This window comes from Ranitomeya variabilis, chromosome 7 (genome assembly GCF_051348905.1).
Source record: "Ranitomeya variabilis isolate aRanVar5 chromosome 7, aRanVar5.hap1, whole genome shotgun sequence".
Taxonomy (NCBI): Eukaryota; Metazoa; Chordata; class Amphibia; order Anura; family Dendrobatidae; genus Ranitomeya; species Ranitomeya variabilis.
In genome coordinates, this window is record NC_135238.1 from 240,641,625 (window position 1) to 240,668,927 (window position 27,303).

General features: G+C 54.4%; 1 protein-coding gene across 1 annotated transcript in view; it reads left to right on the forward strand.

The window, feature by feature from the left end:
- The first annotated feature begins 19,749 nt into the window (after positions 1–19,749).
- Positions 19,750–27,303, forward strand: part of PDIA5 (protein disulfide isomerase family A member 5) — a 44,294-nt gene continuing 36,740 nt past the window's right edge. Inside the window, exon 1 of the mRNA XM_077273311.1 lies at positions 19,750–19,871. Within this exon, the coding sequence (XP_077129426.1) occupies positions 19,812–19,871 (60 nt within the window). The 5' untranslated portion in view covers positions 19,750–19,811. The remainder of the gene's footprint in view (positions 19,872–27,303) is intronic.

A 27,303-nucleotide genomic window follows, 5' to 3' on the forward strand; every position in this document is an offset into this window, starting at 1 on the left:
GGGCTCAGCAGACAGTATCACACAGGATAGGATTAGATACAGGGCTCAGCAGTCAGTATCACACAGGATAGGATTAGATACAGGGCTCAGCAGACAGTATCACACAGGAGAGGATTAGATACACGGCTCAGCAGTCAGTATCACACAGGAAAGGATTAGATACAGGGCTCAGCAGACAGTATCACACAGGATAGGATTAGATACAGGGCTCAGAAGACAGTATCACACAGGATAGGATTAGATACAGGGCTCAGCAGACAGTATCACACAGGATAGGATTAGATACACGGCTCAGTAGACAGTATCACACAGGAGAGGATTAGATACATGGCTCAGCAGACTGTATCACACAGGAGAGGATTAGATACACGGCTCAGCAGACAGTATCACACAGGAGAGGATTAGATACATGGCTCAGCAGACTGTATCACACAGGAGAGAATTAGATACACGGCTCAGCAGACAGTATCACACAGGATAGGATTAGATACACGGCTCAGTAGACAGTATCACACAGGAGAGGATTAGATACATGGCTCAGCAGACTGTATCACACAGGAGAGGATTAGATACACGGCTCAGCAGTCAGTATCACACAGGATAGGATTAGATACACGGCTCAGCAGACAGTATCACACAGGAGAGGATTAGATACACAGCTCAGCAGACGGTATCATACAGGAGAGGATTAGATACACAGCTCAGCAGACAGTATCACACAGGAGAGGATTAGATACACGGCTCAGCAGTCAGTATCACACAGGAAAGGATTAGATACAGGGCTCAGCAGACAGTATCACACAGGATAGGATTAGATACAGGGCTCAGCAGTCAGTATCACACAGGATAGGATTAGATACACGGCTCAGCAGACAGTATCACACAGGAGAGGATTAGATGCACGGCTCAGTAGACAGTATCACACAGGAGAGGATTAGATACACGGCTCAGCAGACTGTATCACACAGGAGAGGATTAGATACACGGCTCAGCAGACAGTATCACACAGGAGAGGATTAGATACATGGCTCAGCAGACTGTATCACACAGGAGAGGATTAGATACACGGCTCAGCAGTCAGTATCACACAGGATAGGATTAGATACACGGCTCAGCAGACAGTATCACACAGGAGAGGATTAGATACACAGCTCAGCAGACGGTATCATACAGGAGAGGATTAGATACACGGCTCAGCAGTCAGTATCACACAGGAAAGGATTAGATACAGGGCTCAGCAGACAGTATCACACAGGATAGGATTAGATACAGGGCTCAGCAGTCAGTATCACACAGGATAGGATTAGATACAGGGCTCAGCAGACAGTATCACACAGGAGAGGATTAGATACACGGCTCAGCAGTCAGTATCACACAGGAAAGGATTAGATACAGGGCTCAGCAGACAGTATCACACAGGATAGGATTAGATACAGGGCTCAGAAGACAGTATCACACAGGATAGGATTAGATACAGGGCTCAGCAGACAGTATCACACAGGATAGGATTAGATACACGGCTCAGTAGACAGTATCACACAGGAGAGGATTAGATACATGGCTCAGCAGACTGTATCACACAGGAGAGGATTAGATACACGGCTCAGCAGACAGTATCACACAGGAGAGGATTAGATACATGGCTCAGCAGACTGTATCACACAGGAGAGAATTAGATACACGGCTCAGCAGACAGTATCACACAGGATAGGATTAGATACACGGCTCAGTAGACAGTATCACACAGGAGAGGATTAGATACATGGCTCAGCAGACTGTATCACACAGGAGAGGATTAGATACACGGCTCAGCAGTCAGTATCACACAGGATAGGATTAGATACACGGCTCAGCAGACAGTATCACACAGGAGAGGATTAGATACACAGCTCAGCAGACGGTATCATACAGGAGAGGATTAGATACACAGCTCAGCAGACAGTATCACACAGGAGAGGATTAGATACACGGCTCAGCAGTCAGTATCACACAGGAAAGGATTAGATACAGGGCTCAGCAGACAGTATCACACAGGATAGGATTAGATACAGGGCTCAGCAGTCAGTATCACACAGGATAGGATTAGATACACGGCTCAGCAGACAGTATCACACAGGAGAGGATTAGATGCACGGCTCAGTAGACAGTATCACACAGGAGAGGATTAGATACACGGCTCAGCAGACTGTATCACACAGGAGAGGATTAGATACACGGCTCAGCAGACAGTATCACACAGGAGAGGATTAGATACAGGGCTCAGCAGTCAGTATCACACAGGAGAGGATTAGATACACGGCTCAGCAGACAGTATCACACAGGAGAGGATTAGATACACGGCTCAGCAGACAGTATCACACATGATAGGATTAGATACACGGCTCAGCAGACAGTATCACACAGGATAGGATTAGATACACGGCTCAGCAGACAGTATCACACAGGAGAGGATTAGATGCACGGCTCAGTAGACAGTATCACACAGGAGAGGATTAGATACACGGCTCAGCAGACTGTATCACACAGGAGAGGATTAGATACACGGCTCAGCAGACAGTATCACACAGGAGAGGATTAGATACAGGGCTCAGCAGTCAGTATCACACAGGAGAGGATTAGATACACGGCTCAGCAGACAGTATCACACAGGATAGGATTAGATACACGGCTCAGCAGACAGTATCACACAGGAGAGGATTAGATACACGGCTCAGCAGACAGTATCACACATGATAGGATTAGATACACGGCTCAGTAGACAGTATCACACAGGATAGGATTAGATGCACGGATCAGTAGACAGTATCACACAGGAGAGGATTAGATACACGGCTCAGCAGACGGTATCACACAGGAGAGGATTAGATACATGGCTCAGCAGACAGTATCACACAGGAGAGGATTAGATACACGGCTCAGCAGACGGTATCACACAGGAGAGGATTAGATACATGGCTCAGCAGACAGTATCACACAGGAGAGGATTAGATACACGGCTCAGCAGACGGTATCACACAGGATAGGATTAGATACAGGGCTCAGCAGTCAGTATCACACAGGAGAGGATTAGATACACGGCTCAGCAGACAGTATCACACAGGAGAGGATTAGATGCACGGCTCAGTAGACAGTATCACACAGGAGAGGATTAGATACATGGCTCAGCAGACTATCACACAGGAGAGGATTAGATACACGGCTCAGCAGACTATCACACAGGAGAGGATTAGATACATGGCTCAGCAGACAGTATAACACAGGAGAGGATTAGATACACGGCTCAGCAGACAGTATCATACAGGAGAGGATTAGATACAGAGCTCAGCAGTCAGTATCACACAGGAGAGGATTAGATACACGGCTCAGCAGACAGTATCACACAGGAGAGGATTAGATACACGGCTCAGCAGACAGTATCACACAGGAGAGGATTAGATACACAGCTCAGCAGACAGTATCACACAGGATAGGATTAGATACACGGCTCAGCAGACAGTATCACACAGGATAGGATTAGATACACGGCTCAGCAGACAGTATCATACAGGATAGGATTAGATACACGGCTCAGCAGACAGTATCACACAGGAGAGGATTAGATGCACGGCTCAGTAGACAGTATCACACAGGAGAGGATTAGATACATGGCTCAGCAGACAGTATCATACAGGAGAGGATTAGATACAGGGCTCAGCAGTCAGTATCACACAGGAGAGGATTAGATACACGGCTCAGCAGTCAGTATCACACAGGAGAGGATTAGATACACGGCTCAGCAGACAGTATCACACAGGAGAGGATTAGATGCACGGCTCAGTAGACAGTGCAACGCCCCCACTGCCGCAGGGCCGAGGGGTACCCGGTACCGGGCCTCTGAGTCTCTGCTCTGGGGTTGTCACGGTGGCTAGGCCCGGTCCGTGACCCTGCCAAGGGGCGCACAGTGTAATTGATATAACGGATTATGGTGGTGAGGCTGTAGTGGTGCGGTGCAGTAAATAACGAGGACACCAGGTTGCAGTCTCTTTACCTCTTTACTGAAGATCTCTGGGTCCTCAGTCCGGAATACGGTTCACCAGGCTGCACAAGTCCGGCCGGTCCAATGGCACCTCCAGAGTTCCCTTAACAGGTGGAAATCTGCGCCTACCTCCTAGCGCTGTGTGTTGCGGTCCTTCCCTGCTGTGCTTACGGGAAGTACCCCACAACTGTTGTGTCTGTTTCTTAAGTTCCCTCACAACTCGATTAGATGATGTTCTGCTAATCCTCCGTCCCTCCCTGATGTTCTGGTTGGGACGGCACCCGTTTGACGGGTAGGCTCGGAGCTCTTCCGGGACCCTAGAGTCGCCCCTCTCCACAAGTTGCCCCCCAAGACTGCATAGGTGATTTGAGTTAGACAGCCCGCCTTAGACTGACTGTCCTGCCGCTGTTTAGAGTATTGCTTGAAGCTAGATATTATGATACTCTCTCGGCGTTCCGGCCACCGGTAGTGCACCTCAGTAGGATGTTGCCTCGGTCTTACAGCACGACCCCTACTGGTATTTCTCCTTATTGCTTTGATCTCGTTTCTCACTCAGCACAATCTATCTCGCTTCTAGTCCTTCCTTGGGCACCGCCGCTATCCTGAGCAGGCACGGTCCCGTGACGTTCGCTCAAGTTGCCAAGCCTCTGTCAGGATCCCACCCCTGACAGAGACCCTACTGTATCTTCCCCCACAACACCCTCTGCCACAAGGTGTTGCCTGGTTCCAACCCAGTCAGCTTTCTCATCTAACTTCCTGCCTGACCCCCAGTTTACCCACTATGGTGGGGAGTGGCCTAGTGAATAGAACCCTTAGCTCCCCCCAGAGGCCAGACTGTGAAATGTATTGGTGTCTGTGATACCTGATCAGATGAACTCCTTCAGTGCCATCAGACGTACCATAGCTCCCCTTAGTGGCGGAGCCACAGTACTGCAACGACCAGGACTCTGGGGCGCTGCACTCCCCCCTGGTTAAACACAGTACTCCGGGACTGAGAAGAAAACAACAATACAAGTTAGCAAAAAGACATACAGTTTTGTTGAGTGCAATAACAATAAGTATACTTAAACAGAGCTTCCCTTTATGGGAGGTAAGGACACTTGAACATTACCAACATGGTTAAATATCATAGCAACATGCTATAATTAACTTTCCTTTTACCCAACCGGGTATTCTACTAAGTGCAAAATGGTTGAACAATAATTTAACATCGCCTTTAGGGACGTACACTCTGAATCCGCTAAAGACCTTCTTATAATCACATTATAAGGTAATTTAACTTTTACATTCTCCTTCTTTAAATCTGCAGGACCGCCTGTCCTAACGGCACCAGACCTACTGCCTCTCCTTTCTTACAGGACCGCTCCTTTCAGCCCGAGCCTTCTGTCTTTTCCACTACTATACACAGTATAGAACATAACATTACTTTCAGTTTAAGAGCACCGAGCCATCTCTACGTGACTCCTAGGAGGACTCAGGGTTTACCTTCTATCCTAATTATCTATCAACGTTATCAACCATTTTCTATAGAACATTAAACCTTCTTCTAGCTTTCACTTTCTTTCAGGGAACATCATCAGCATTTCTTTACAATTAACTAGTTGGATACATATAACTTTCTCACATAAACATTATCATCACGTTCTCTTTATCGAAACATTATTGCTATCTCTCAGACTTAAAGCAATACTATTCTCTAAGTGCAACACATGAACGTCCCCTTTAAGAGGGGACCAAGTCTCTATGAGGTAGCATGTCTTCTCAAGCTACCAGTCCGTACTCAGCAAAGGTTCCAGTGTGGTATCTTCACAAAGAGTCCTTTTTGAAGTAAAACCAGTAGGGAGCACCTTTAATAAGGTGCAAACTATTTACAAAAAGTTTGTATCATGCACTGTTCATGATTGCGGCAGTTCTTTTCAACAGGAAACAAAAAGTGGAAAAAAACAACCAAAAAGCAATAGGGATCCCGGGTCAACAAGGAATCCCCTTAAAAGTTAACCCTGAACGGGTTTAGCAGCAAAACAGGAAACGAACAAACAGTTAAAGAACTATTTACATGTTCAAGAGTAGTATTATCTTACTCATCTTGTAATGTGGGGGGTGGTCTTCTTCCGGGCCTCACCCGGCCAACGGGTCGCCTTGGTGTGGCAAGGGCCGGTCCTGGCTCCAGCAGCGACAGGATCCCTCGCCGGGATGCCCTCCTAGCTTGTGGGCGAGCGCGACCCAGAGGCACACGGTGGACCCGGTCCTCCTGCGGCTCCATGGGGACGGGTTCCGGCACCTTCCCCACAGAAGGCTCATCCTCCGGCACTCCAGTAGCTGCCTGCAGGGCGACGCACCGCTGGACACCCCGAGCTACCCAGCCTGTTCCACCCGCTTCCCTCCTCCACCGGGTGTAAGTCACGGCATCGCCAGGCTCCAGGTCGGCGTCATACCTTCCTCCACAGAGCTCGACTTCTTCCCGGTCCACGCGGACCTGCAGTGGCTCCCCGATCTCTTGGATGACTCCCTTCCCATGTCGGGAGTTGAAGGAGACCACCACACCCCAGTGGGACGGTGGGGTTTCGTCCACACGGGTTAGATCCACCTGGGCGGCAGGCTGAGGTCTGTCCCGCCACGCTGCCATGAGGCGCCGCAGATGTTCGGCCTCCGGCAGGATCCTCAGGCCCGACGCGCGCAGCTCACACTCTGCCGCGGCCTGGATGAAGGAGGCAGGGGACACTGGAGACAGGCGGACCTCCGTAGGTTGGCCCAGCCGAGAGATCACACGGGCCTCGGCTTCCATGCGGTAAGCCATCCGCCGGGCCTCGGCTGCGGCCACACACTCCTCTGACAGCGGCCTAGGAGGTCGGCCCATCGTTGGCTCTGCAAGGGTCAGCTCCCACAGTGACGGCGTATCTTGGGCTGCATCGGGCTGTTCGGTCTCTTCCCGAGTCTGATCATTCCCATGCGGGGTCAATGGCGTCGCCATTTTCGTTTTTCCTCCAGTGTCCTCTTCCCGCGGTCTCTTTCGTGGGCGGCCCCGTCTCCATGGTCTCCATCCTCCAAACAAGATCAGGAGGCGGACCTCGGCTGTTGACGGACACGTCCTCAGGACACAAACATATTTAGACTGGGCGGCCATTGTTTTTCGCGCTCTTCAACTTGTCTACGCCTACTTCATGCCCCTTTTCTCTTCCTGCGCTCTTCTCAGCGCTGTAATGGCGGCGGATTTTGGCGGTAAACAGCGCAGCACAGTCCTTGCAATAAAGTACAGTCCAAGCACAATGAATCACAGTTCCAAGGCACACATGACCTGATTTTTCAGGCTTAAGTAGATCCTGTTCGTGACGCCAAAATTGCAACGCCCCCACTGCCGCAGGGCCGAGGGGTACCCGGTACCGGGCCTCTGAGTCTCTGCTCTGGGGTTGTCACGGTGGCTAGGCCCGGTCCGTGACCCTGCCGAGGGGCGTACGGTGATAGGTATGACGGATGGTGGTGGTGGTGAGGCTGTAGTGGTGCGGTGCAGTAAATAACGAGGACACCAGGTTGCAGTTCTCTGGATAACCAGGCTGCGCAAGTCCGGCCGGTCCAATGGCACCTCCAGAGTTCTCTTAGCAGGTGGAAATCTGTGCCTTCCTTCTAGCGCTATGTGTTGCGGTCCTTCCCTGCTGTGCTTACGGACAGTCCCCACAACTGTTGTGTCTGTTTCTTAAGTTCCCTCACAACTCGATTAGATGATGTTCTGCTAATCCTCCGTCCCTCCCTGATGTTACGGTTGGGACGGCACCCGTTTGACGGGGGTAGGCTCGGAGCTCTTCCGGGACCCTAGAGTCGCCCCTCTCCACAAGTTGCCCCCCAAGACTGCATAGGTGATTTAAGTGAGACAGCCCGCCTTAGACTGACTGTCATGCCGCTGTTTAGAGTATCGCTTGAAGCTGGATGTTGTAATACTCCCTCGGCGTTCCGGCCACCGGTTGTGCGCCTCAGTAGGATGTTGCCTCGGTCTTACAGCACGACCCCTACTGGTATTCTCCTTATTGCCTTGATCTCGTTTCTCACTCAGCACAATCTATCTCGCTTCTCGTCCTTCCTTGGGCACCGCCGCTACCCGGAGCAGGCACGGTCCCGTTACGTTCGTTCAAGTTGCCAAGCCTCTGTCAGGATCCCACCCCTGACAGAGACCCTACTGTATCTTCCCCCACAACACCCTCTGCCACAAGGTGTTGCCTGGTTCCAACCCAGTCAGCTTTCTGATCTAACTTCCTGCCTGACCCCCAGTTTACCCACTATGGTGGGGAGTGGCCTAGTGAATAGCACCCTTAGCTCCCCCCGGAGGCCCGGCTGTGAAATGTATTGGTGTCTGTGATACCTGATCAGATGAACTCCTTCAGTGCCATCAGACGTGCCATAGCTCCCCTTAGTGGCGGAGCCACAGTACTGCAACGACCAGGACTCTGGGGCGCTGCAACAGTATCACACAGGAGAGGATTAGATACATGGCTCAGCAGACTGTATCACACAGGAGAGGATTAGATACACGGCTCAGCAGACAGTATCACACAGGAGAGGATTAGATACAGGGCTCAGCAGTCAGTATCACACAGGAGAGGATTAGATACACGGCTCAGCAGTCAGTATCACACAGGAGAGGATTAGATACACGGCTCAGCAGACAGTATCACACAGGAGAGGATTAGATACACGGCTCAGCAGACAGTATCACACAGGAGGGGATTAGATACACGGCTCAGCAGTCAGTATCACACAGGAGAGGATTAGATACACGGCTCAGCATAGTATCACACAGGAGAGGATTAGATACACGGCTCAGCAGTCAGTATCACACAGGAGAGGATTAGATACACGGCTCAGCAGACAGTATCACACAGGAGAGGATTAGATACACGGCTCAGCAGTCAGTATCACACAGGAGAGGATTAGATACACGGCTCAGCATAGTATCACACAGGTAATATACTACTGGACATCTCTGAGGTGTGGCTGCACTTACCGGCATCACCACGGACCCCATAGCGGCCACTCCAGAGGTTTGCGCTGGCTCTGGAAGCAATGCCTGCCCTCTTCAGAAGTCACAGGACCGCTGCAGCCAGTGACCGGCCCAGGCGGTTTCTCCCGGCCGCTGTCACTGACTGACAAGCCTCTCCCTATACAGGCACACAGGGAGACATCTGTCACTCAGGGGTCGGCCTGATACCTGCAGTGCTTCGTGCATCATGAAGCCGCTGTCAGGTTCCCCTCAAAAATTATTTTTCCATATTGGACAAAGCCCTTTAAAGTGTAAAGTGTAACGATCGCCGGGATCCCTGCGGGTTTATTTCCATTGTGTGCGTAAGGCTACTTTCACACTTCCGTCTTATGGCGTACGTCGCAATGCGTCGTTTTGGAGAAAAAAACGCATCCTGCAAAGTTGCCCGCAGGATGCGTTTTTTCTACATAGACTTGCATTAGCGACGCATTGCGACGTATGGCCACACGTCGCATCCGTCGTGCGACAGATGCGTCATGTTTTGGCGGCCGCGATGCACAAAAAAAGTTCAATGTAACGTTTTTTTGTCCGTCGGTTCCGCTTTTTCCGACCGCGCATGTGCGGCCGGAACTCCACCCTCTCCTCCCGGCTCATCACACTGGGCAGCGGATGCGTCGTAAGATTGCATCCGCTGCCCACGTTGTGCTAAATTTAGCACAACGTCCGTCGGTACGTCGGGCCGACGGTTTGCGACGACCCCGTACCGACGGAAGTGTGAAAATACCCTAACACAGGAGAGTATGTCCCGTGTCATTCTGTTATCAGTGCATGGAGGGGACTGGCTGATTTCAATAGCTATCCCAGCCCCCTCTGTTTCACATCCCATGAGTAGACGTAGACCAGCCAGCCCCCTCTGTCTCACATCCCATGAGTAGACGTAGACCAGCCAGCCCCCTCTGTTTCACATCCCATGAGTAGACGTAGACCAGCCAGCCCCCTCTGTCTCACATCCGAGTAGACGTAGACCAGCCAGCCCCCTCTGTCTCACATCCCACGAGTAGACGTAGACCAGACCGCCCCCTGTATCTCACAGCCCATTATTAGACATAAGCTGGCCAGCCCCCTCTGTCTCTGACCACTTTAAATTTGTTTAATATGTAAGCAATCAACGCAGAACATTGGACCTGAAACTGCTCTGTGAATACAATGTGGAGACTGCGACTGAGTGTTCAGCTGCAAGACGACGTATGTCTGCTATACCAACCACAGGACAGAAACAATGTCAGGGCTTCAGCCGGCCGGGCACGGGGCTCCTGAAAGGAAACTTAGGGATGGTCTCAAGAGATCCCACCGAGATATCAGCTCACAGCTGTATACTTAAAATGGGGGACCCCCCAAAAAAATGACGTGGGGTTCCCCCATAATTAATAACCAGCAAAGGCTATACAGACAGCTGCTGGCTGATATTAATAGCCTAGGAAGGGGCCATGGTTATTGGCCCCCTGTCTAAAAACATTAGCACTCAGCCGCCCAGAAAAGGCGCATCTATAAGATGCGCCAATACCGGCACTTAGCCTTGCTCTTCCCACTTGCCCTGTAGCGGTGGGATAGGGGGTAATAGTTGTGGGGGTTGATGTCACCTTTGTGACATCAAGCCCTGAGGTTAGTAACAGAGAGGCATAAATAAGGAACCCCCATTACTAACCCCATAGTCAAATTGTTAAGAAAACACAGACACACAGTAAAAAATCCTTTCATATAAATAAAGACACAGACTCCTTTAAAGTTCTAAATTAAACCATACTTACTGCCACACCTAAATCCCCGACGCCCTCGATCTCCTGTAATAAAAGTAAAATAACAAACCAACAATATACCATACCTGTCCGTCGTTGTGTCCCATGCAGTAATCCATATCTGGGGGATATACAGTTTTCAACCAGGACGGTGCCAAGATGTGACCGCCCCGGCTGAGAACCACTGGTGAATGAGCTGCTGAGAGCGGAGGTTCAGGGACCGGCGGTGACGTCACTCAGCCTGCGCTGGATCATGGGAGTACGACCGTGCATTTCACACTTCTTTACCTCATTTTTTGAATATTGCAGTAACGCCCTATAAAAGTTTGTGCACACAACGTTTACTTAGGAGGATTCTGCTCCAAAGTTGCCTGAAAAAAACACTAAAAATCGTGGCATGTAAAAGTCTGTGCACCCCTGGTCCGAATTACTGTTATTGTGAACAGTTGAGCAAGTTGAAGATGAAATGATCTAAAAGTGATAAAGTTACAGATGACACATTTCCTGTGTAATTTAGGTAACAAATATATATATTTTAATCTTTTACATTTTAAAAATTACAAAATGAAAAATGGGTGTATGCAAACGTTTGTGCACCCAAGTTTGTATCACAACAAGTAATCGCTTTTTGTAGCCAGACGAGAGTCTTTCATTTCTTCTGAGGGATTTTCCTCTATTCCCTCTTGGAGAATTCCTCCAGTCCTCTGAGACCTCTGGTCGTTTTGCTTCTTCTGCTATTTTGAGGTCTCGCCACAGATTATCAGTGATGCTCAGATCAGGGGACTGTGAGGGCCACTGTAAAACCTTCATTTTGCACCTTTTGATGTTGTCTATTGTGGATTGTGACGGGTGTTTAGGATCATTATCCATTTGTAGCAGCCATCCTCTTCCTCTTTTCATCTTCAGCTTTTTTACAGATATTTTATGTTTGCATCAAGAATTTGTGGAAATTTCAAAGTCTGATTGATTCTCCCCCATACTTAATGGTTGGCTAAGTGTTTTTCTCCTGAAATTCTGTGCCCTTTTATCTCCACACATACCTCTGATCATTGTGGCCATAGTTCTATTTTTTCCTCATCGTCCACAGGATTTGTTTCCACAATGTATCAGGCTTGTTTAGATACAGAATTTTTCATACTTCTGACGCTGAATTTTATGGTGAGGACGCAGGAAAGGTTTTCTTCTGATGACTCGCCCATGAAGGCCATATTTGTGCAGGTGTCTCTGAACAGTAGAACAAAGTACCACAGCTCCAGAGTCTGCTAAATCATTTCTGAAGGTCTTTCGCAGTCAGACAGGGGAGGGGGTTCGGATTTCCTCTCTAGCAATCCTACGAGCAGCTCTCACTGAAATTTCGCTTGGTCTTCCAGACCTTATCTTGACCTCCACTGTTCCTGGTAACTGACATTTATTAATTACATTTGGAAATGGGAAAAGGACAACTTGAAAAGGCTTTGCTATCTTCTTACAGCCTTCTCCTGCTTTGTGGCCTCCATCATTTTCATTGTCAGAGTGCTCGGCAGCAACTTAGAAGAACCCGTGGCTGCTGGGTTTTGGCACAAGGTTAGGGTATGTGTCCACGTTCAGGATTGCATCAGGATTTGGTCAGGATTTTTCATCAGGATTTGTAGCCAAAACCAGGAGTGGAACAATTAGAGGAAAAGTATAATAGAAACATCTGCTCCACTTCTGCATTTATCACCCACTGCTGGTTTTGGCTACAAATACTGATGAAAAATCCTGACCAAATCCTGATGCAATCCTGAACGTGGACACATACCCTTAGGGTATGTGTCCACGTTCAGGAAACGCTGCGTTTTTGACGCTGCGTTTTTCCACAGCGTCAAAAACGCAGTGTCCAGATGTTACAGCATAGTGGAGGGGATTTCATGAAATCCCGACTCCACTATGCGTTAAAAAACGCATGCGTTTTTGCCGCGAAAACGCATGCGCGGTGCGTTTTTTCAAAACGCAGCATGTTGCTACAATGAGCAAAACACGCAGGAACACCGCAGGTGACCTGCCAGTGACCTCAGGTGCATTTTTGGCCAGGATTTTACTTGCATAAAATCCTGACCAAAGCCTGAAGCAAACCTGACCGTGGACACATACCCTTAGGGTATGGCTCCACGGTACGGAGGGGCGGCGGTATCGCCGCAGCGGCGAAGCCGCTCGGCGCTAAGCCCCGCCCCCTTCCTGGGACGCGATCATGCCGGATGTGTTAACTCTTCACATCCGGGATGATCGCTCGCTCCCATAGGGCCCTGTGATATGCCTTGCGGGGACGCTGCGTCCCCGCAAGGTGTACGGACATGCTGCGATCTGAAAAGACGCGCAGCATGTCCGGAGTCGCAGGGCTGCCGCGTGCGGGTTTCCACGCAGAGTGGAGACGGGATTTCATACAATCCCCTCCACTATGCTGGAACATCTGGACGCTGCTTTTTTGACGCTGCAGCTCTGCGCAGCGTCAAAAAAGCAGCGTTTCCTGACCGTGGACACATACCCTAAGAGGAGGGTGGGTTTTTATAAAGCTGGAAATTCGCATCACCTGGCCTTTCCTAACTATGATGGTGAACGAGCCATGAGGCTATGTGCACACGTTGAGGACTGGTGTGCGGATTTTTCGCACTGTTTTTGCAAAATCCACAGGTAAACTGCACTGCAGATTTTATGCTGTTTTTGTGCAGATTTCACCGGCGGATTCCTATTATGGAGCAGGTGTAAACCGCAGCGGATTCCGCACAAAGAATTGACATGCTGCAGAGTAAACAATGCTACGTTTCCGTGCGTTTTTTTTCTGCAGCATGTGCACTGCGGATTTTGTTTTCCATACGTTTACATGGTGCTGTACAACGCATGGAAAACTGCTGCAGATCCGCAGCCAAATCCGCATCGTGTGCACAGAGCCTGACTCTAACAAACAGGATAATTAGGGTCTGACACCTCGGTCACAGTTATCTGCGCACACAAATCTCCAAGGGAGCACAAACTTATGCATCTAACCATTTTCCTTTTCGTAATTTTGAAAATGTAAAAGATGAGAAAATATATTTTTACATTTTTGCCTAAAATACAAAGGAAATGTGTCATCTGTAACTTCATCCCTTTTAGAAAGTCAACATTTCATCTGCAGCTTCCTTCACTGTTCACGATAACAGTAATGCTGGCCAGGGGTGCAGACGTTTACCTGCCACGGGGACCACAGGGCGGCCTGTGTAGGGTGTGTGCACACGGGACTGTGTAGGGCGGCCTGTGTAGGGTGTGTGCACACGGGACTGTGTAGGGCGGCCTGTGTAGGGCTGTGTGCACACGGGACTGTGTAGGGCGGCCTGTGTAGGGTGTGTGCACACGGGACTGTGTAGGGCGGCCTGTGTAGGGTGTGTGCACACGGGACTGTGTAGGGCGGCCTGTGTAGGGTGTGTGCACACGGGACTGTGTAGGGCGGCCTGTGTAGGGTGTGTGCACACGGGACTGTGTAGGGCGGCCTGTGTAGGGTGTGTGCACACGGGACTGTGTAGGGCGGCCTGTGTAGGGTGTGTGCACACGGGACTGTGTAGGGCGGCCTGTGTAGGGTGTGTGCACACGGGACTGTGTAGGGCGGCCTGTGTAGAGTGTGTGCGCACGGGACTGTGTAGGGCGGCCTGTGTAGGGCTGTGTGCACACGGGACTGTGTAGGGCGGCCTGTGTAGGGTGTGTGCGCACGGGACTGTGTAGGGCGGCCTGTGTAGGGCGGCCTGTGTAGGGTGTGTGCGCACGGGACTGTGTAGGGCGGCCTGTGTAGGGCTGTGTGCACACGGGACTGTGTAGGGCGGCCTGTGTAGGGTGTGTGCGCACGGGACTGTGTAGGGCGGCCTGTGTAGGGCTGTGTGCACACGGGACTGTGTAGGGCGGCCTGTGTAGGGTGTGTGCACACGGGGCTGTGTAGGGCGGCCTGTGTAGGGTGTGTGCACACGGGGCTGTGTAGGGCGGCCTGTGTAGTGTGTGTGCACACGGGACTGTGTAGGGCGGCCTGTGTAGGGTGTGTGCACACGGGACTGTGTAGGGCGGCCTGTGTAGGGCTGTGTGCACACGGGACTGTGTAGGGCGGCCTGTGTAGGGTGTGTGCACACGGGACTGTGTAGGGCGGCCTGTGTAGGGCTGCCTGTGTAGGGCGGCCTGTGTAGGGTGTGTGCACACGGGACTGTGTAGGGCGGCCTGTGTAGGGTGTGTGCACACGGGACTGTGTAGGGCGGCCTGTGTAGGGTGTGTGCACACGGGACTGTGTAGGGCGGCCTGTGTAGGGTGTGTGCACACGGGACTGTGTAGGGCGGCCTGTGTAGGGTGTGTGCACACGGGACTGTGTAGGGCGGCCTGTGTAGGGCAGCCTGTGTAGGGCTGTGTGCACACGGGACTGTGTAGGGCGGCCTGTGTAGGGTGTGTGCACACGGGACTGTGTAGGGCGGCCTGTGTAGGGTGTGTGCACACGGGACTGTGTAGGGCGGCCTGTGTAGGGTGTGTGCACACGGGACTGTGTAGGGCGGCCTGTGTAGAGTGTGTGCGCACGGGACTGTGTAGGGCGGCCTGTGTAGGGCTGTGTGCACACGGGACTGTGTAGGGCGGCCTGTGTAGGGTGTGTGCGCACGGGACTGTGTAGGGCGGCCTGTGTAGGGCTGTGTGCACACGGGACTGTGTAGGGCGGCCTGTGTAGGGTGTGTGCGCACGGGACTGTGTAGGGCGGCCTGTGTAGGGCTGTGTGCACACGGGACTGTGTAGGGCGGCCTGTGTAGGGTGTGTGCGCACGGGACTGTGTAGGGCGGCCTGTGTAGGGCTGTGTGCACACGGGACTGTGTAGGGCGGCCTGTGTAGGGTGTGTGCACACGGGGCTGTGTAGGGCGGCCTGTGTAGGGTGTGTGCACACGGGGCTGTGTAGGGCGGCCTGTGTAGGGTGTGTGCACACGGGACTGTGTAGGGCGGCCTGTGTAGGGTGTGTGCACACGGGACTGTGTAGGGCGGCCTGTGTAGGGCTGTGTGCACACGGGACTGTGTAGGGCGGCCTGTGTAGGGTGTGTGCACACGGGACTGTGTAGGGCGGCCTGTGTAGGGCGGCCTGTGTAGGGCTGTGTGCGCACGGGACTGTGTAGGGCGGCCTGTGTAGGGTGTGTGCGCACGGGACTGTGTAGGGCGGCCTGTGTAGGGCTGTGTGCACACGGGACTGTGTAGGGCGGCCTGTGTAGGGTGTGTGCACACGGGGCTGTGTAGGGCGGCCTGTGTAGGGTGTGTGCACACGGGGCTGTGTAGGGCGGCCTGTGTAGGGTGTGTGCACACGGGACTGTGTAGGGCGGCCTGTGTAGGGTGTGTGCACACGGGACTGTGTAGGGCGGCCTGTGTAGGGTGTGTGCACACGGGACTGTGTAGGGCGGCCTGTGTAGGGTGTGTGCACACGGGACTGTGTAGGGCGGCCTGTGTAGAGTGTGTGCGCACGGGACTGTGTAGGGCGGCCTGTGTAGGGCTGTGTGCACACGGGACTGTGTAGGGCGGCCTGTGTAGGGTGTGTGCGCACGGGACTGTGTAGGGCGGCCTGTGTAGGGCTGTGTGCACACGGGACTGTGTAGGGCGGCCTGTGTAGGGTGTGTGCGCACGGGACTGTGTAGGGCGGCCTGTGTAGGGCTGTGTGCACACGGGACTGTGTAGGGCGGCCTGTGTAGGGTGTGTGCGCACGGGACTGTGTAGGGCGGCCTGTGTAGGGCTGTGTGCACACGGGACTGTGTAGGGCGGCCTGTGTAGGGTGTGTGCACACGGGGCTGTGTAGGGCGGCCTGTGTAGGGTGTGTGCACACGGGGCTGTGTAGGGCGGCCTGTGTAGGGTGTGTGCACACGGGACTGTGTAGGGCGGCCTGTGTAGGGTGTGTGCACACGGGACTGTGTAGGGCGGCCTGTGTAGGGCTGTGTGCACACGGGACTGTGTAGGGCGGCCTGTGTAGGGTGTGTGCACACGGGACTGTGTAGGGCGGCCTGTGTAGGGCTGCCTGTGTAGGGCGGCCTGTGTAGGGTGTGTGCACACGGGACTGTGTAGGGCGGCCTGTGTAGGGTGTGTGCACACGGGACTGTGTAGGGCGGCCTGTGTAGGGCGGCCTGTGTAGGGCTGTGTGCACACGGGACTGTGTAGGGCGGCCTGTGTAGGGTGTGTGCGCACGGGACTGTGTAGGGCGGCCTGTGTAGGGCTGTGTGCGCACGGGACTGTGTAGGGCGGCCTGTGTAGGGTGTGTGCGCACGGGACTGTGTAGGGCGGCCTGTGTAGGGCTGTGTGCACACGGGACTGTGTAGGGCGGCCTGTGTAGGGTGTGTGCACACGGGGCTGTGTAGGGCGGCCTGTGTAGGGTGTGTGCACACGGGGCTGTGTAGGGCGGCCTGTGTAGGGTGTGTGCACACGGGACTGTGTAGGGCGGCCTGTGTAGGGTGTGTGCACACGGGACTGTGTAGGGCGGCCTGTGTAGGGCTGTGTGCACACGGGACTGTGTAGGGCGGCCTGTGTAGGGCTGCCTGTGTAGGGCTGTGTGGACACGGGACTGTGTAGGGCGGCCTGTGTAGGGTGTGTGCGCACGGGACTGTGTAGGGCGGCCTGTGTAGGGCTGTGTGCACACGGGACTGTGTAGGGCGGCCTGTGTAGGGTGTGTGCACACGGGGCTGTGTAGGGCGGCCTGTGTAGGGTGTGTGCACACGGGGCTGTGTAGGGCGGCCTGTGTAGGGTGTGTGCACACGGGACTGTGTAGGGCGGCCTGTGTAGGGTGTGTGCACACGGGACTGTGTAGGGCGGCCTGTGTAGGGCTGTGTGCACACGGGACTGTGTAGGGCGGCCTGTGTAGGGTGTGTGCACACGGGACTGTGTAGGGCGGCCTGTGTAGGGCTGCCTGTGTAGGGCGGCCTGTGTAGGGTGTGTGCACACGGGACTGTGTAGGGCGGCCTGTGTAGGGTGTGTGCACACGGGACTGTGTAGGGCGGCCTGTGTAGGGCGGCCTGTGTAGGGCTGTGTGCACACGGGACTGTGTAGGGCGGCCTGTGTAGGGTGTGTGCGCACGGGACTGTGTAGGGCGGCCTGTGTAGGGCTGTGTGCACACGGGACTGTGTAGGGCGGCCTGTGTAGGGTGTGTGCGCACGGGACTGTGTAGGGCGGCCTGTGTAGGGCTGTGTGCGCACGGGACTGTGTAGGGCGGCCTGTGTAGGGTGTGTGCGCACGGGACTGTGTAGGGCGGCCTGTGTAGGGCTGTGTGCACACGGGACTGTGTAGGGCGGCCTGTGTAGGGTGTGTGCACACGGGGCTGTGTAGGGCGGCCTGTGTAGGGTGTGTGCACACGGGGCTGTGTAGGGCGGCCTGTGTAGGGTGTGTGCACACGGGACTGTGTAGGGCGGCCTGTGTAGGGTGTGTGCACACGGGACTGTGTAGGGCGGCCTGTGTAGGGTGTGTGCACACGGGACTGTGTAGGGCGGCCTGTGTAGGGTGTGTGCACACGGGGCTGTGTAGGGCGGCCTGTGTAGGGTGTGTGCACACGGGACTGTGTAGGGCGGCCTGTGTAGGGTGTGTGCACACGGGGCTGTGTAGGGCGGCCTGTGTAGGGTGTGTGCACACGGGACTGTGTAGGGCGGCCTGTGTAGGGTGTGTGCACACGGGACTGTGTAGGGCGGCCTGTGTAGGGCTGTGTGCACACGGGACTGTGTAGGGCGGCCTGTGTAGGGCTGCCTGTGTAGGGCGGCCTGTGTAGGGTGTGTGCACACGGGACTGTGTAGGGCGGCCTGTGTAGGGTGTGTGCACACGGGGCTGTGTAGGGCGGCCTGTGTAGGGTGTGTGCACACGGGACTGTGTAGGGCGGCCTGTGTAGGGCTGTGTGCACACGGGGCTGTGTAGGGCGGCCTGTGTAGGGTGTGTGCACACGGGACTGTGTAGGGCGGCCTGTGTAGGGTGTGTGCACACGGGACTGTGTAGGGCGGCCTGTGTAGGGTGTGTGCACACGGGACTGTGTAGGGCGGCCTGTGTAGGGTGGCCTGTGTAGGGTGTGTGCACACGGGACTGTGTAGGGCGGCCTGTGTAGGGTGTGTGCACACGGGACTGTGTAGGGCGGCCTGTGTAGGGTGTGTGCACACGGGACTGTGTAGGGCGGCCTGTGTAGGGTGGCCTGTGTAGGGTGTGTGCACACGGGACTGTGTAGGGCGGCCTGTGTAGGGTGTGTGCACACGGGACTGTGTAGGGCTGCCTGTGTAGGGTGGCCTGTGTAGGGTGTGTGCACACGGGGCTGTGTAGGGCGGCCTGTGTAGGGTGTGTGCACACGGGACTGTGTAGGGCGGCCTGTGTAGGGTGTGTGCACACGGGACTGTGTAGGGCGGCCTGTGTAGGGTGTGTGCACACGGGACTGTGTAGGGCGGCCTGTGTAGGGTGTGTGCACACGGGACTGTGTAGGGCGGCCTGTGTAGGGCTGTGTGCACACGGGGCTGTGTAGGGCGGCCTGTGTAGGGTGTGTGCACACGGGACTGTGAGACGCCACCGGCACGGAGCGGTAGAACAGGCGCTGTGCGCTCACTGCTCTGCAGACGCACGGACACCGCACACACGGTCAAAAAAGAACAAAGGGAGACGGTCTGTGATACAATGAGGTAAAACCTCCCCGGGGTCTGTCATTCGGTTATGGTAGAACTAAGGCTGCAGTCACACGATCAGTATTTGGTCAGTATTTACATCAGTATTTGTAGCCAAAACCAGGAGTGGAACAATTATAGGGAAAGTATAATAGAAACATCTGCTCCACTTCTGTATTATCACCACTCCTGGTTATAAATACTGATGTAAAATACTGACCACATACTGACAGTGTGACGGCAGCCTGAGCCCCAGAATGCCCATGAACCCGTCAGCCTAAAGGGTTAGGACGCAAGAGCATGCTGGGAATTGTAGTCCCGCACACACAGGTCGCTCATCATCACCTGTCCCGCTGCAAGATGAACTACACGTCCCGGCATCCTCAGCGGCTGCAGAGTGCGCCTGCGCTAATAGACGTGGCAGTCACATGATGGCTCCAGCCGGGCTCTGCGGGGGGATGAGGAGGATGAGGCTGCTGCACGTCCTGGTGAGTAACTAGGGGCCCCGGGGGCCACACAAGCATCAGGGGCCTAGTAGGAGAATGCCGGACTGAGGGGGGAGACCCGAAACTTGTGCACAGGAATCTCCTCCTATACAGAGTGACCCCCAACTCCTGAGAGACCCCCGACCTGGTGTATAGGGAGCCTACTGTATACAGGGAGACCCCCGACCTGGTGTATGGAGACCCCCGACCTGGTCTATGGGGAGCCTACTGTATATAGGGAGACCCCCGACCTGGTGTATGGAGACCCCCGACCTGGTGTATAGGGAGCCTACTGTATATAGGGAGACCCCCGACCTGGTGTATGGGGAGCCTACTGTATACAGGGAGACCCCCAACCTGGTGTATGGAGACCCCCGACCTGGTGTATGGGGAGCCCACTGTATACAGGGAGACCCCCGACCTGGTGTATTAGGAGCCCACTGTATGCAGGGAGACCCCCGACCTGGTGTATGGAGACCCCCGACCTGGTGTATAGGGAGCCTACTGTATACAGGGAGACCCCCGACCTGGTGTATGGAGACCCCCGACCTGGTGTATGGAGACCCCCGACCTGGTCTATGGGGAGCCTACTGTATATAGGGAGACCCCCGACCTGGTGTATGGAGACCCCCGACCTGGTGTATAGGGAGCCTACTGTATATAGGGAGACCCCCGACCTGGTGTATGGGGAGCCTACTGTATACAGGGAGACCCCCAACCTGGTGTATGGAGACCCCCGACCTGGTGTATGGGGAGCCCACTGTATACAGGGAGACCCCCGACCTGGTGTATGGAGACCCCCAACCTGGTGTATGGAGACCCCCGACCTGGTGTATAGGGAGCCTACTGTATACAGGGAGACCCCCAACCTGGTGTATGGAGACCCCCGACCTGGTGTATGGGGAGCCCACTGTATACAGGGAGACCCCCGACCTGGTGTATGGAGACCCCCAACCTGGTGTATGGAGACCCCCGACCTGGTGTATAGGGAGCCTACTGTATACAGGGAGACCCCCAACCTGGTGTATGGAGACCCCCGACCTGGTGTATGGGGAGCCCACTGTATACAGGGAGACCCCCGACCTGGTGTATGGGGAGCCCACTGTATACAGGGAGACCCCTGACCTGGTGTATGGAGACCCCCGACCTGGTGTATAGGGAGCCTACTGTATACAGGGAGACCCCCGACCTGGTGTATGGGGAGCCTACTGTATACAGGGAGACCCCCGACCTGGTGTATGGGGAGCCTACTGTATACAGGGAGACCCCCGACCTGGTGTATGGGGAGCCTACTGTATACAGGGAGACCCCCGACCTGGTGTATAGAGACCCCCGAACTGGTGTATGGAGAGCCTACTGTATACAGGGAGACCCCTGAACTGGTGTATAGAGACCCCACTATAGGCCACACAGACCCCACTGCACACCAGGAGACCCTTGAGGTGGTATGTGTGTACATATATATCCCAATGTATCCAGTATACAGTGCGGTGAGTCCCATCCCTGCCCTCTGGTCATCCCCCCCCCCCCCCCGCTGTGTGACCCTGGAATCTGCCCAATGTGGCTGAGGGGGAATTTCCAGTTCACTCAAGACTAACAAGGAAATCCTGTATGTGACTGCGGTGTGACCCGTGTACATATGTCCCCCGGTGCAGGACAGCTGCGGTGTGACCCGTGTACATATGTCCCCCGGTGCAGGACGGCTGCGGTGTGACCTGTGTGTACATATATCCCCCGGTGCAGGACAGCTGCGGTGTGACCCGTGTACATATGTCCCCCAGTGCAGGACGGCTGCGGTGTGACCCGTGTACATATATCCCCCGGTGCAGGACGGCTGCGGTGTGACCTGTGTGTACATATGTCCCCCGGTGCAGGACGGCTGCGGTGTGACCTGTGTGTACATATGTCCCCCGGTGCAGGACGGCTGCGGTGTGACCTGTGTGTACATATGTCCCCCCGGTGCAGGATGGCTGCGGTGTGACCCGTGTACATATATCCCCTGGTTCAGGACGGCTGCGGTGTGACCTGTGTGTACATATGTCCCCCGGTGCAGGACGGCTTCGGTGTGACCCGTGTACATATATCCCCTGGTTCAGGACGGCTGTGGTGTGACCTGTGTGTGCATATGTCCCCCGGTGCAGGACGGCTGCGGTGTGACCTGTGTGTACATATATCCCCCGGTGCAGGACGGCTGCGGTGTGACATGTGTGTACATATGTCCCCCGGTGCAGGACGGCTGCGGTGTGACCCGTGTGTACATATATCCCCCAGTTCAGGACGGCTGCGGTGTGACCCGTGTACATATATCCCCTGGTTCAGGACGGCTGTGGTGCGACCCGTGTACATATGTCCCCTGTACATATGTCCCCCGGTGCAGGACGGCTGCGGTGTGACCCGTGTACATATGTCCCCCCGGTGCAGGACGGCTGCGGTGTGACCCGTGTACATATATCCCCTGGTTCAGGACGGCTGTGGTGCGACCCGTGTACATATGTCCCCTGTACATATGTCCCCCGGTGCAGGACGGCTGCGGTGTGACCCGTGTACATATGTCCCCCCGGTGCAGGACGGCTGCGGTGTGACCCGTGTACATATGTCCCCCTTTGCAGGATGGCTGCGGTGTGACCCTTGTGTACATATATCCCCTGGTGCAGGACGGCTGCGGTGTGACCCGTGTGTACATATGTCCCCCGGTGCAGGACGGCTGCGGTGTGACCTGTGTGTACATATGTCCCCCCGGTGCAGGACGGCTGCGGTGTGACCCGTGTACATATGTCCCCCTTTGCAGGATGGCTGCGGTGTGACCCTTGTGTACATATATCCCCTGGTGCAGGACGGCTGCGGTGTGACCTGTGTGTGCATATGTTCCCCGGTGCAGGACGGCTACGGTGTGACCTGTGTGTACATATGTCCCCCGGTGCAGGACGGCTGCGGTGTGACCTGTGTGTACATATGTCCCCCGGTGCAGGACGGCTGCGGTGTGACCTGTGTGTACATATGTCCCCCGGTGCAGGACGGCTGCGGTGTGACCTGTGTGTACATATGTCCCCCGGTGCAGGACGGCTGCGGTGTGACCTGTGTGTACATATGTCCCCCGGTGCAGGACGGCTGCGGTGTGACCTGTGTGTACATATGTCCCCCGGTGCAGGACGGCTGCGGTGTGACCTGTGTGTACATATGTCCCCCGGTGCAGGACGGCTGCGGTGTGACCTGTGTGTACATATGTCCCCCGGTGCAGGACGGCTGCGGTGTGACCTGTGTGTACATATGTCCCCCGGTGCAGGACGGCTGCGGTGTGACCTGTGTGTACATATGTCCCCCGGTGCAGGACGGCTGCGGTGTGACCTGTGTGTACATATGTCCCCCGGTGCAGGACGGCTGCGGTGTGACCCGTGTACATATGTCCCCCGGTGCAGGACGGCTGCGGTGTGACCCGTGTACATATGTCCCCCGGTGCAGGACGGCTGCGGTGTGACCTGTGTGTACATATGTCCCCCGGTGCAGGACGGCTGCGGTGTGACCAGAAGAGGCGCCGCGGAGGCCGGCAGCTGAGAGAAGGCCGCGGACTCCTCATGCGGCTGCTGGAAAAGTGTCACCTTTTTTTTTTAGTCTGTTCCACTTTGCACAGACACTTCTCACAGCTCAGGGTTTGTTACAGTGTGAGATGCACACCGTCCTATGCTGCACATCTGATACCTCTGTAGCACACCTGGCTCTGGGTCCTCAGGATGTCAGTAAGGCTATGTGCACATGCTGCGGAACCACAGCATTTCCGCAGCTGCGGGTCCGCAGCGGTTTCCCATAAGTTTACAGTACAATGTAAACCTATGGGAAACGAAATCCGCAGTGCACATGCTGCGGAAAAAACCGTGCGGAAACACAGCGGTTTATATTCCGCAGCATGTCAATTCTTTGTGCGGATTCCGCTGCGGGTTTACACCTGCTCCAATAGAAAACTGAAGGTGTAAACCCGCAGCGGAAACCGCGATAAATCCGCAGTAAAAACAGCAGCGGTTTTGCACTGCGGATTTATCAATTCCGCTGCGGAAAAATCCGCATTGGAATCCGCAGCGTTGGCACAAGCCCTAAGATGTGCTCAGTTGTTTGACAGCAAGCAGAGATCCTGCTCCGGAGAGGTGCGGTGAGCGCCTCCTCCTCTTTTTGGAAGTTTTCTTAGGAGGATCAGCACAGAGGAGCAATTCCCACAGTTATTGTAAGGTTTTCCGGCTGTATAAGTATGAGGGTATGTCTCCACGTTCAGGATTGCATCAGTCTTTGGTCAGGATTTTATGCAAGTAAAATCCTGACCAAAACTGCACCTGAGGTCACTGGCAGGTCACCTGCGGTGTACCTGCGTGTTTTGCTCATAGTAGCAACATGCAGCGTTTTGAAAAAACGCACAACGCATGCGTTTTCGCGGCAAAAACGCATGCGTTTTTAAACGCATAGTGGAGTCTGGATTTCATAAAATCCCATCCACTATGCTGTAACATCTGGACGCTGCGTTTTTGACGCAGCAGAAAAACGCAGCGTCAAAAACGCAGCGTTTCCTGAACGTGGAAACATACCCTTAGTGTCTTATTTCCGGCCTCATCCCTCGGTTCAGTAGCTTCTGATGTCTTGTCACAAGACCCAAGACCACTGTGAGATGGTGCATCCCCTCCCCCATCCAATCCAGGGGCTATAGAGAAGCCCCCAGAAAAGGGCTCAGGAAGTGTCTGCCGCAGATGCCGAAGTCTTGGAGGAAATCCTCTGGTGTGTGCTGGAGGTGACACCCAGGGCAGGGCACATCACACAATACTGAAATCCACTGCTCATCCGACAGTCATGTCCTCCAGTCACCTCCAGAGCTGCAGTCACTATTCTGCGTTACCTCATGTCTCATCCTCCAGTCACCTCCATATCTGCAGTCGCTATTCTGCTGTGACATCATGTTTCATCCTTCAGTCACCTCCAGAGCTGCGCTCACTATTCTGCGTTACCTCATGTCTCATCCTCCAGTCACCTCCAGAGCTGCAGTCACTATTCTGCTGTTACATCACGTCTTATCCTCCAGTCACCTCCAGAGCTGCAGTCACTATTTTGCTGTGACATCATGTCTTATCCTCCAGTCACCTCCAGAGCTGCAGTCACTATTCTGCTGTGACATCATGTCTCATCCTCCAGTCACCACCATATCTGCAGTCGCTATTCTGCTGTGACATCATGTTTCATCCTTCAGTCACCTCCAGAGCTGCGCTCACTATTCTGCGTTACCTCATGTCTCATCCTCCAGTCACCTCCAGAGCTGCAGTCACTATTCTGCTGTTACATCACGTCTTATCCTCCAGTCACCTGCAGAGCTGCAGTCACTATTTTGCTGTGACATCATGTCTTATCCTCCAGTCACCTCCAGAGCTGCAGTCACTATTCTGCTGTGACATCATGTCTCATCCTCCAGTCACCTCCATATCTGCAGTCGCTATTCTGCTGTGACATCATGTTTCATCCTTCAGTCACCTCCAGAGCTGCGCTCACTATTCTGCGTTACCTCATGTCTCATCCTCCAGTCACCTCCAGAGCTGCAGTCACTATTCTGCTGTTACATCACGTCTTATCCTCCAGTCACCTGCGGAGCTGCAGTCACTATTTTACTGTGACATCATGTCTTATCTTCCAGTCACCTCCAGAGCTGCAGTCACTATTCTGCTGTGACATCATGTTTCATCCTTCAGTCACCTCCAGAGCTGCACTCACTATTCTGCTGTGACATCATGTCTTATCCTCCAGTCACCTCCAGAGCTGCACTCACTATTCTGCTGTGACATCATGTCTTATCCTCCAGTCACCTCCAGAGCTGCAGTCACTATTCTGCTGTGACATCATGTCTTATCCTCCAGTCACCTCCAGAGCTGTAGTCACTATTCTGCTGTTACTTTGTGTCTTATCCTCCAGTCACCTCCAGAGCTGCACTCCCTATTCGGCTGTTAGTTTGTGTCTTATCCTCCAGTTACCTCCAGAGCTGCAGTCATTATTCTGATGTTATATTGTGTCTTATCCTCCAGTCACCTCCAGAGCTGCAGTCACCTTTAACCAGATAGCTTATTACTATGTATCAGTCTGGGGCCCCAGATGATTGTGTCAGAGGTTTGCCTCCATTGGATACAATGTAACAAATGTGAGAAGTATTAGTTTTGTGCAGGTTTTCAGATTGTCGCTAATTAATAACTGAAAGCAGTAAATTTCGGATGTTGCAGCGTGGCGGGCCGCCCCATTGGCGGTGATTGATGTTGGTATATATGGCACAGAGCCCGGTGGCACAGAGCCTGGTGCCGCTGCCTGTAATGCCCGGGGCAGCAGAGGCTTCTGATCTGGCCCCATTGTCGTCACTGTGGTGCAGGTGGCAGTGGCGCCCCCTATTGATACTAGTCTGCATCACTGATAACTAAGATGAGGGATTAAGTAACTTGTGGGATTTTGAGCCAATAATGGGCATCTGCGGGTCAGCGATGGGCACCTGCAGATATGAGCCCACACTGGCGTCTTTGTCCGGTGCCAGTCACATCCGTCATTCCTCTGGGTACGTGATATCAGATGATTATCGTGTGGGGCGGGTGCCAGGTCTGGGACGGGTTATGAGAGTAACTGGCAGGGCCAAGGAGAGACACATAGAGCTTGGGGTCGCCCCAGACAAGGAGGTGCCCTCTGCGTGGCACAGACCGCCCGTGTGCCCCCTGTACTGGCAGGTGATAGCGGTGTGAGTGACATACAGAATACCCCCATCACTGGCATGGAGCCGGCCCTCTGGTGTTACAGCCTGACAGTCTGTGCGGCTGCTGGGAGCCGGATCTGGCGCTGGATGATCTCCGGCTCCTGTGACTCCGGATCCTGCTCAGCTAATATTGATTCTGGAGCCGGAGTAGTGACACGTGCGCAGCCAGAATCTGGTCTGTCGGCATCAGGGGCCGGCACCTGCACACGGCCGGCGCTTAGACTGTCAGCTCCTCTGCCGGCGGAGGACCCGACACCTGCACACGGCCGACGCTTAGACTGTCAGCTCCTCTGCCGGCGGAGGACCCGGCACCTGCACACGGCCGGCGCTTAGACTGTCAGTTCCTCTGCCGGCGGAGGACCCGGCACCTGCACACGGCCGGCGCTTAGACTGTCAGCTCCTCTGCCGGCGGAGGACCCGACACCTGCACACGGCCGGCGCTTAGACTGTCAGCTCCTCTGCCGGCGGACGACCCCACATGAGCACGTCATTCTGTTCCAGATCTCCGCTGCTGCACCCGGCTTCATTCACACAGCGCGTTTTTTATCAGGACTTGTTTGCAGAAGTCAGGACGTCTCTGTGCCGGTCTTTCTATTCGTCTTTTCTGTTGATTCCGTTCCTGATGCAGAATGGCGACCTGTGAACGGTGCCTAGAATGGAAGCATTAAAGCAGAGGTGTCAAAC